Below are 10,910 nucleotides of genomic sequence, written 5' to 3'. Positions count from 1 at the left end.
GTGTGCGTTGCCTACCGTAAGGCTTGTGATATGATAAGTTTCTGAATAATCCGCCCGTAACGATTATCTATTTAAGATATATTAATTAGTAATCAGTAGCTAAAGATTAGGTAACATGAAATATTTTATCAGTCATTTCAAAAACTTGAGACTATCCTTATCATGTCGTTATTGTACATTAGGAACATGAAAATCCTGACAATCCAGCAGTAGAATATACGTACAGTGCAAGTTTATAATATACGTGATAAAACTGTTCTACTCATAACTAAGTAATCGATATTATTCAAACTACGAATACACTCTTTTATTTCTAATGCAATCTTATTTGTATGCCATGGACATGAGAAGTATACCGTATAACTGAGAATAAACCTTAAAGCGAATTTTTCTAAATTCCATCATTTACTCTCAAGTTAAAATTTCAAATAGCCTTATGGTTGTTATAGTTTCGTCATTGCATTTGTAATTGCATATGGATGAATTAAATTACTGCCCAACTATTGATTATGTGGGTTTATTGGTAATAACGATCATGCACAATGGATTAGCCTCAGTCTTACAGATATATCTACTTTGGCGTTTGGGTGGTTAGAGAGGGGTGCAGAATGTCTTGCACAGAAGATACGAAGTCTCATGAAAATAATATAGAAATTAGTCTTTATTTCTTTTAATTGTAATTAAATTTATCCAGGTACCGGGTTCAAATCAATTCTCCTTACATGAGAATTCTGTACTTGTTGTCTATCAAACTGTAAAGAATGAGAACCGGGTGTAATTTTTCATTCCTTGTTTCTCGCATCTCTTCGCAAATATCTGTTATATACTTTTTATGCCTAGGATGTCTGGAAAAAAATAAGGAATAAGCATGTGTAAGGAAAACGCCCAATCATATTTACATTTTTTCATACTTTCAATCGCACAAATACTTACTTTTCTATAATTAGTTGAATACTTTTGTGAAATTCCACTTCATTTTCGTCAATATCCAAAAAACTGATTATTGTCTTGACAACAGTCGTATCAAGGAATACGGCGAAAACTTCGATAGGAATTTTGTGCGATATCCGCTGCGAAACGGAGGTCATTTGTGCAAGAATAGTGTTTTTTACACTTCTCCGGGCGCTTGCCGACAATTTATCTTTCTCTGACAGGACAAAGCCTATGTTAACCTTTACCGGATTGTAGGAAGAAACGGGTACCTCATTGTTACCCGTGCTGACCTTGCTCTCCGATCTGGTTAAAATCGGCAGCGGATTATCAATCTGTCGCTGAAGAAAGTCTGTTATATCCTGAGTGTTTATTTTCCGCTCCTGGTATCTGTCCTTTTCCCAGGATTGTACCCTGAGAGTACCATTCTCACCATCCCTGAGGAGAATGATGTAGTTTATCGAATTGTCCCTGCAGTACTCGGAGATTTCTTCGGCGCTGTGAGGTCCGAGCGACGTCACCTTCAACCCCTGGGACCAAAGCTCGCGCAAAACTTCGGCCTTCTCTTTTTCCCTCCTCTGCATTCCGCCGATGCAGCAGACCGCTACATCCACGCCAAATTTATTCTCGGAGCAAATATCCTCGCAGTTTTCTCTTACCGCGCATACCAACTTGTCCAAAGATATGCTTATCCCGACTCCGTACTGCCTTACCTCTTTTCCCGCCATACCTGTTCGCTCTAGAAATTGTCTAAACGAGGTCAGCATCTTGTCGTAACGACCGCCCGCTGCTATCACATCTTGACCTCCTCGTCGTCGTCTTTTTTTTAACTCGCACGATATCTGGTATATCACGCCGCTGTGCTGCTGAATGTTGTGAACTAACAGTGGAACAACAACAATCGGCCACTGAAATACAGAAGAGGAAAATTGGCCATAAATATTCATAATAATTTCTAAACTCGCCCGAGTTTTGACCAAAAATTTTGAGTCAGATTTTCACCTTTAATCCAAGAGCCTCGGTATTGGCGATGACGATTTCCAACTCCCGAAGTCCTTCCTTGGCAAGAATAGCCGCGTTTCCCTTCCTCCTGGTGATGGTTCTCAAGACGCTGGCTATCTTTGCGACCGAGCTTTCCGTTTCAAACAAATTGTAGAGGGTTTCCATGGCCTGATCGGTAAGACACAGACTGATCAAGTGCGTCTGCAATTGAAACTTGGAGAATTTTCCGTCTCTCGCGTCGCAGAGAATTGAGTAAATGTCATGGTATTTTTCCCTCTCTATACCGCAGTACATTAATACCGCCTGCAATAGCGATGTGTGGTTTAAACGGACAGAAAAGTTCCGTTCACGCAGTTGCGGGATTTCGTTGGCTATTTCGCTGACTATCAATATCAGCTCTGCCTCGTCCATCAGGTCGCCTGGCGTTGGGCTTATTATGTCGAAGGCACACTCGTACAATTCCCTGGGGTGAAATCCATGAACCTGAGAAATTTTAACGAAACTCGGCGCTACTTTTACTGTTTGTAAAATTTCCTTAAAATCTCTTTCTCTACGATTTCTACCGTACCTTTTTTTCCCTGTAAACGCGTTCGATCGCGTATCTCCTCACATGCATGATGTTGTTCCAGGCAACGTATCTCGCGAACGGAGCTCTCAGATCATGAGGCAAAGAAACGACGCTACCCGTTCGAGTCATGAGCTTAACGCACGAGTCCATGTGCATGTAGGACTCATTGGACTTTGGCATTAGCAACGGGGAGCCGAGGCAGACACCTCCGTGTCTCTGGAAGACCTCGATAACTTTAGACTTGACGTTCTCCTGGAGAAACTGAATCTTTGGTGCAGGGCAACTCGTGAATCCTCTCGAAGGCAGGTTCATGTCATAAGTTATGTCCTCGGCAGGCGTCACTTTCTGAGCCATGCAACTCTCTATCAAATACTTGTAGGCCTTGCTTTGTCTATTAGACAACGTGTGCCGCACCATTTCCTGCAATTCCGCCTCCTCTAACTGAGGAGGCGGAAGGTATTCAGATGTCAGCAGTTCCTGAGAGGTCGGCCGCTGGCTCGGATCGTGATTCAAAAGCCATCTGGCAATTTTATATTAAAATAATTAGGAACAGGGATAAAAAAATGGCACTAGAACTAGAAGGCGAAACAAGTGTTTGGTACCAATTGTAACCATTTGATACCAAATTACGCACCTAAGGAGATGCACGTGGTGCGGCATGTCGATTTCGGTAAATTCGGGTGGGAGAATTATCTCCCTGGACCTCAAATTGAGTAGAACTTTGACTCTCTCCATGCCGGTGTCCAACGGCTTGTAACACATCTCGAACAGTATTATGCCAAGGCTGTAAATGTCGACTTTTTGATTGTAAATAGCTTTGGCAACTTTCGAACTCAACTCGGGTGCTGTGTAGAGTGCCGTGCCAACCTGTCCAGTCATCGAGCCAACATCATCGAGATCGAAACTGGTTCCTGCTACAATGAGAAGTTTTATATTTTAAAATATTAATCAACGAACTGCAGAAATATACGATTATTGAAATTTTCCAATGTTCAAAATTGGCCTTTCAGTACCAATTAGCTGGAGTTCCTTGTCAGTGTCCACGTTATGTGCCAAAGTGGACAGAATATTACTTGTAGCGAGACCAAAGTCACCAATTTTCACATGATCATTGCTGTCGAGAAATATGTTGACGGGTTTTAGGTCCCTGTGGATCATCCCTTGCTGGTGTATATGGGCCAATCCCTCAACAATTTCTCTAAACAATCTCCAAACCCGTTCCTCATCTTCGCACAAGCTATTGTCAATGGCAGTTCGTAATGTGCTTTTTTCACAAAACTCCATCTGAATATACATAAACTGTATTTCCTTAACAACTGCTGAATCATTTGTGTTTTCTACATGCCTCATTGGGGAATCAAGCACGTCTTGAGTGGAATTCGAAGTCTGAGAAGACTCGTTCTTTTCAAATTCGATACTGTTCGAAGAGTCTATTCTCGTTCGAGTGCTAGAATTTTGGGGGAAAAAGTGTTTATTTATCAGGGTGACAAAAATTTTGGTCAAATAAAATTCCCTAACTTTTGCGGTTTTTTATCAAAATATCCAGAAGCTGTACACCTTGAATATATAAATTTGGATCTAAAAAACACATAGTATTGCTTCGTTTCACAAAAATAATTAGAAATTGAACAATACGATTTTCGAAAGTTGGCTCAACTGAATTTACGAAGCATATCTGAAGTTTCAAAACGATTTTTAGAAAAAGTATATTTTTCCCAATGGTCTATCATAATTCCCCGAGTATTCCCGATTTTCCCGGTCTGTCGCCACCCCATTTATTGTCCGACGTGCACTTGGAGAGTTTTTGTTAAAGGAGTTCGTTATTTTCTTGCCTTCAGTAATGTTCAGAAGATCACGGGATCAACTCCTGCATCCGTAACATTTATGTAATCAATTTCAAAACAATGACATGCCACGCTAGCGTTAAATATCTTACAGGAAGGCCCAGTCCTCGTCATCAGAGTCACTCGAGTTATCTTCGCTCTCGGCGTCGCTGTCACCTGACAAAACTCCGCTCGCCCTAGATTGATAAGAGATATTCCACTCGACATCGTGTAGCGGAGGAGCGAGTCTCTCAATGTCATTGCTTTCCATCTACAATCAAGAAAGGGAAAAGTCGAAAACGAATGGAAATCAAACTGAAACAGAGGTAATGCAAATTTAAATTGTGACGAACTACGCAATCAAAGAAACTAACAGCCATCAGCTCATCTTTGTTATTTCCTCGTTCCGGTGCTGTTCTGTTGGACGGCGTAGCTGCCGGTGTGAGTTGACTGTGCCTCGAGGAGTCATCTATGGTGGCGCTTTCGATCCAAGAGTTATAGTACCGCACAACATTCTCATGGTTCAGTCTGGAGAGAAGTTTAACTTCGCGCGTTATTTTTCTGTTCAGCTGTATGTTCTTTGGGTTGAGCTCGATGCGCTTGATGGCGTAAATTCCGCCATCCAGTTTGTTTTTGACCTTCAGGACGTCGCCAAATGCTCCCTTTCCGAGCCATTTCAAAACCTCAAACTCGCTCTGTATACGCGACTGGCCTCCCAATGCCGTCGAGTAGGGATGAATATCAGCGGCCGGAAGCTCGGTTTCCGAGCTATTCTGCTCCTTCTTTCTATCCGGACATGGAGGAGACAGTCCACGTTCGATTGGAACTCGTATGAAACAGTGCCCCTGCAGCTGTTCAGCCGACCATCGTATCCGCTCGTTGCGAACGAGGCACTTGGACAAAAAGTCTTTCAGATCTGTCTGAAATTAATTGTACAGCCGTGTGAATGTATTCAAAGAAATTAACGAGAATTGGGTATCAAGTTTAAATCATCGTTTCTCATCAATTCGCTACCTGCAAATTGGTTTCCATGTCTATTTCGTTCTCTGAAACGATACTGCCCCTCAACAGAGACAACAGGAGGACTCCGAATCTGTGAATGTCGGCTTTTTTTCCACCCCTTCCCTGAATGGTTGGGAATTCGTGTTCATTTTTGGCCAAGTAGCTCGCGCAATAAATATCTGACAGTCTTTTATCCAGAGAATAACCGGATAGCTTGACGACACCTGTACTGTCTATATGAACGCTGGTCTCACGCAGGTCCTTATGCACCACGTTATTGTGGTGTAGGTATTGCAGCGCGGATAAAACCCCAGTTGCCAGATGTCTCAGCGTGTCAACGTCCATCGGTATGTTCTCCGTCAAGAAGAAAGAGCATGTCGTTCCGACCTGGACGAGAAAAAATAAGCACAACAACGTTAGTTAAACAGTTTGTATTGTATCTTGCACGGATTTTAATGTAATCATTTGAAAAAAAATTTAATCATCAAGTTATCACTTTTCTCACCACAAACTCTTGGAGAACGTATATGACTACGCTTTCCTTATCCTGAATATACTTCATGTGAAGATAATGAACTAAATTAGGATGATGCAATTTGTTTAAGTGATTCAGCTCCTGTTCAATAATGGCAATTTGTTTCAGGCAGTGTTGAAGGTCGGTTGCCTCGTGAGTTTCCGGAAGTGATTCCGTAGTTCCGCACCTCAACGACCATTCTGCGATGGCCAATAGTTCTCCGCTAGTTGTGTCAAGTCCTACGTAAACGACAGAGCCCTTTGTGCTATGGCCCAGGCATTTCCCTCTGCACACGACTCGCTCTCCCCGATTGTCGCTGAACTTGACGAGCTTGGTACCTTTGTGCTCGCACAAGCAACTCTCCGAGCTTTCTGAAGTGCTCGTACAGCGCCGCCTCGAGTATCTTCTAGGTCTGTCTGGCGGGGACGACGGTATGGATTGGCAGTTGGAGTCTGTCTCTGACGTAAGCCGTGCCAATTCTTTGCGCTTTCGCACCTCCGCCATCAGCGCTTCTTGACGTTTTTGAATCTCGTCTTGAAGTACCTGTTCAAAATCCACTGAGAATTAGGGAGCTGGCTTGATAGAGAAAGAATTTCGCCCCATATTTGTGTAGTAAGTTAATAATGAAGTCTATTATTTGCTAAAATAAAATCTCAACTGGTAGAATTGACTATCCACTTTTATTATTTAAGTTCAAATTTACCGTTGAAGATAGGCAACTATGCCACAACAGTTATTATTTCTTTCCTAACAATGAAGCAGATTGTAATTTTAGATCTGCTATTGACAGACTGTTACTACTTCGCAAGGAACACAATGAATGCATTGATCCTTACAAACTTTATCTTTTTTTCTATTAATAGGGTCTCAAGAAATGCATTAAATTGTGATTAAGTTTTTTTTTGTTTGATGCTTTGTTTGATTTTTGTTAATAATTTTTTCTGTTACATCTGTAGTTAGGCTATGTCATATATTGGCTCTATTGTGGCGTAGAATTTTTCTATATTTCATACTTAACAATTTAACCCATTTATGATGAATAAATGAAATTAAAAGAAAAGAAGTGCCAATCAAGATTTGAACCAACGAACCTGCCTCTCCTTGTCTTCCTTCAGCTGTTTTTTCTGTATCTCGAACTTCAGCTTCTCCTGCTGCCTGGACACCATTTCCTCATAAAAACTGCTGTATCCAGGTTTATTGTGATCGTGTAAAAATTTTTGAACATGCTGTGCCAGCTCGTATATCATCTCCTGACCCTTCAGCTGATCAGCCATCTGCTCGAGGTCGGAGTAAAGAACTCCTACTTGCTGATTCGAAAGGCCTCTGCTGTTGCGAAGCAGAAGACAAGGCACCCTTAAAGTTGACAAAATAAGAGACGTGAATGACTCGTCCTATCTTTAGAGACGTTTTAGGTCAACTCACTCTTCGGGATAGTTATCCCTGCAGATGACCTGCAAATCGATTTGAGCATAGACCTCGGCTGGGCCTGACATCCCCTTCTGAGGCGTCAGAGTGATGGAAAGATCCAGCGGTTGCCATTTCTTCTTTCCTTTAGTTTTCCTGTGGTCGTGCAACTCCTCGGCAAATATCGACTAAGTCATAGAACGAGAGGCGATTGAAGCGCAACTATGAGATCGATGGAAAAAGTACTTATTGTTAGTGAAAATTAAACTTACCTTTAATACTTCGAGCTCGTTCTGTTGACGGTCTCGATTTGTTTCAGCATGCGACATATTGCAACTAACTGCAATAGTTAGCGTTTTATCAACGCCAAGGTTTCAGTGTTATGATTTTTTTTTTTTCACTGAAACTGTTGACACAACTGTTACTAGATAAATACCGCTGGTTAAGCGGAAAATAATTATTCCGATCTTCTCTACCAATCGTCGTAGCTGCTAACCTTATTCAAAACTGTTCAAAAGACGGGTCATTTTTGCGATATTTGTTCACAAATCGATAGTATCAAAAGTAGGTATAACAAAACATCGAAAGCCCGTCGTAGCAGCGGATCAAAAGCAGACGTTAGATGATCTGCTACATGATGAAATATATTTGAATTGTATCGTTTCTGCCGCGTCCTTTTCGTTATGATTTTTCTTCGAATCAATAGAAAAGAAGAAACGATTTTGCCATGTTTTTCTGCCGGTGTTATAGTCCTTCAATTATTTTGTTAATCTGATTACGGTCACTCCGTTTCGCATAATTATTTTGACATTTCTATTGGTTATGTTAACGGGGTTTTCACGGTTTTCAACATCCGAATTGGCAGTGTTACCACGCAGTGATGGGGGATTTTTAGAACCGTTAGGTGGCAACACTGATTCGCAGCGAATGACGGGAGTCCCGACGCGTGGAACTAGAAATTAGTATTTTCATTTCGGTAGTTATAGTGGTGGATTGTTAAAAAAGTATGCGATAAAGGGGCGACAGCTTCGCTCGAAGAAGCTCGTAAAAACAAAACTAGAATTAAGAAAACAGAGAACTGTAAATATAAGGAAATCGAATAATCCGTTCATATTCTCTACCAAAAACCATACGCCGAAACAACAATCATGAATTACAATCACTCGGGAGCTCGCAGAGGTACGCTGAGTGTTATTAATCATCAAATCAAAAAGTTTCGTAAATTCATTCTTAATTGTCAATTGTCGTCACACCCCCATCTCCACGTCATCATCATATTTCCTACGTTTCTCTATCCCTCCTTCTATCATTCTAAATCTATCAACATCTCGCAAATCTGGATGACAGTTGTCTCCGCAAGTATACAGGTTATGTTTTGCAATTCTATATCGAACCCTTATCATCTAATACGACTAATTTCTCCGCTAGGAAAACCGAAACGAATGCTTGACCCGTCGGTCGGTCTTTCTTCGCCAGCAGTCGCTAGCCCGACCCTACCAATGGCGCAAAGTCCTTACATGTACAACCAGCAGCAGGTGAGACTTTGCGCGTCATCAGATCAACGACGATAACATAAATCCGAATGTTCTTACCAATCTTGTGGAATCCTGTAAATTTTCAGATCCCATCGAGCAACGGACCGCAGCCAGACTATGGTTTTAACGTAGCCGAGCAGCCTCCACCGCCCTATGGATTTACCGCAGCTCCGTCGCATCAGCAGACGTATAACCCCAACGAAATGCGTCAGGAGAGTTTTCCTGGTCCTCCATACGCCACACAGCTACTAGCCGAGCCCATCGTCACCAACATGGCTGTTCAGTACGGTTCTGCCTTGGTTGGTTCAGGGAAACAGCAGCTGGAAAAATACGTCCCTGTTACCGCGTTGAAGTACTATTTCGCCGTCGACACAGACTATGTTATTTCAAAATTGGTTCTTCTCTTCTTCCCTTTCACACACTCGGTGAGTTCAATTTGCACTTGGGCTTGAAAATAGCTTCCGTTACTTTGGAAGTAGTTATATTATATATATAATATACATTTTTACTAGCAAAGTATTTTAAACACGCCTACTTTTTCTTCGCGTTCAGGATTGGTCGATTAAGTATGAGCAAGATTCGCCGCTGCAGCCAAGGTACGAGAGGAACGCGCCAGACATGTACATACCGACAATGGCGTATCTGACGTACATAGTTGTCGCAGGACTGGCGCTTGGGACTCAGGAACGTTTTACACCCGAGCAGTTGGGAATATTGGCGAGTTCGGCACTGGCATGGGGTATAATGGAGCTGCTAGTCCACACGATAACTCTTTACGTAATGAACATGGACACGAGTTTAAAAACGCTGGATCTGCTCGCCTACTGCGGTTACAAATATGTTGGGATAAATTTTGCGCTGTTAGTTTCCCTGCCGTTCCAAAGATTCGGCTACTACGTCGTACTCGCCTACTTCAGCGTATCTCTAGCCTTCTTTTTAGTCAGATCCTTGAAGTTGAGGGTGATTCCCGAAGGCCACAGCTCGTACTCGGCGAGCGGTAACAAAAGGAGACTTTACTTTATTCTCTTCGTAGCTACGATACAACCGGTTCTAATGTGGTGGCTATCATCGCATCTCGTGGCATCGGCTATTGCGTAAGAGGATATAAATAACAAGATAAACGATAAATAAATAAATTTAATTGAATTTAATATCCTTTAGAACAATGCCTACGAGTGACAAACAAATGGCCCTATGTATTTATATATGACAATTGATCGATCCCATTGATATAATCTCTTGTGCATTTTTATAACATAAAATATATAAATAAACGAGAGAGAGAGAGACAGTGAGAGAAAGAGAGCAACAGCGAGTGTTAAGGAGCGAGGTAATAACGAATAATTTTCGAATTACGTACTTCTTCTTTAACTCTTCTCTTACATCTTATACTGTACATAATTTTCTACCCATTTATACATGTATTTGTATCTTCTTTTCAAAGTTACTCGAATCCCAATCCTTTTCGTAGCGTTTAATACCTGCCCCAACAACAAAAAACAAAAAAAAAAAAAAGAAAATCCGTTACTTGGTAATCAGTTTACTCAAAATGTTGCCAAAACGAGAGAGCAAGAAAGAAAGATAAACTGTTTATTTATCGAAAAATGTATCTAGGTATGTATGTAATATAGAAATATTTCATTTGATAATACTATGAAACAATACATTCGTACGTATGTTATGTATTTATACTAATTATCTGATCAAAAGTCCTTTTTCTTTTCTTCCTCATAAATCGAACCAATACAAAGTTTATAGTTTAAAACTTAAAATTTAAAGCTAAGTTACAGAAAATCATTGGATGCAGCGTAAGTTTGAATAATTTTATTGAAATAAGAAAAAGAGCGTGGCGCAACGATCGGTATTGCTTTATCAAAGCGAAAGAATCTGGAGGTAAAAAATTCGTGAGGGGGCACCCGGGTTTGAACCGGGGACCTCTCGATCTGCAGTCGAATGCTCTACCACTGAGCTATACCCCCAATTGATGTGTATGAGAACCACCAAGTACTAGAAGTCGGCAGAGGGATATCAGTGAGGTTGGTAACCAGGCAACCCTTATAAGCTTTGACAATTCTTCCCTCCCCCCCAGCGTTCATATCTAAACAACGGAAAGTAGCGGCAAGTGGTGGCCA

At 41.4% G+C, this 10,910-nt stretch overlaps 2 protein-coding genes and 1 non-coding gene across 4 annotated transcripts; 1 reads left to right on the top strand and 2 right to left on the bottom strand.

Moving 5' to 3' along the window:
* Nucleotides 1–501: 501 nt before the first annotated feature.
* On the bottom strand, nucleotides 502–8,053 carry LOC107219485 (eIF-2-alpha kinase GCN2). The gene is made up of 13 exons (XM_046745318.1): nucleotides 7,516–8,053; nucleotides 7,262–7,431; nucleotides 6,931–7,192; nucleotides 5,831–6,382; nucleotides 5,338–5,712; nucleotides 4,698–5,243; nucleotides 4,437–4,594; nucleotides 3,514–3,947; nucleotides 3,135–3,414; nucleotides 2,501–3,020; nucleotides 1,933–2,415; nucleotides 934–1,838; nucleotides 502–845 (listed from the first exon to the last, which is right to left on the bottom strand). The coding sequence occupies exons 1-13, from the start codon at nucleotides 7,570–7,572 to the stop codon at nucleotides 719–721; spliced, it is 4,869 nt and encodes a 1,622-aa protein (XP_046601274.1). The 5' UTR covers nucleotides 7,573–8,053; the 3' UTR covers nucleotides 502–718.
* Nucleotides 8,054–8,219: 166 nt separating this feature from the next.
* LOC107219458 (protein YIF1B-B) lies at nucleotides 8,220–10,340 on the top strand. Of its 2 annotated transcripts, none has more exons than XM_015657682.2 (4): nucleotides 8,220–8,422; nucleotides 8,672–8,778; nucleotides 8,865–9,203; nucleotides 9,331–10,340. In XM_015657682.2, the coding sequence occupies exons 1-4, from the start codon at nucleotides 8,392–8,394 to the stop codon at nucleotides 9,874–9,876; spliced, it is 1,023 nt and encodes a 340-aa protein (XP_015513168.1). In that variant the 5' UTR covers nucleotides 8,220–8,391; the 3' UTR covers nucleotides 9,877–10,340. The 2 variants fall into 2 exon arrangements, with proteins under 2 accessions (XP_015513168.1, XP_046601276.1); XM_046745320.1 differs by lacking the exon at nucleotides 8,220–8,422 and adding an exon at nucleotides 8,436–8,456.
* Nucleotides 10,341–10,685: 345 nt separating this feature from the next.
* Trnac-gca lies at nucleotides 10,686–10,757 on the bottom strand. Its single transcript has one exon. It is a non-coding gene; the product is annotated as a tRNA-Cys (tRNA).
* Between the last annotated feature and the right edge of the window lie 153 nt (nucleotides 10,758–10,910).

This window comes from Neodiprion lecontei, chromosome 7 (assembly GCF_021901455.1).
Source record: "Neodiprion lecontei isolate iyNeoLeco1 chromosome 7, iyNeoLeco1.1, whole genome shotgun sequence".
Taxonomy (NCBI): domain Eukaryota; kingdom Metazoa; phylum Arthropoda; class Insecta; order Hymenoptera; family Diprionidae; genus Neodiprion; species Neodiprion lecontei.
Note: the sequence above shows the minus strand (reverse complement) of the source record. Positions and strands in the feature narration are given on the sequence as shown.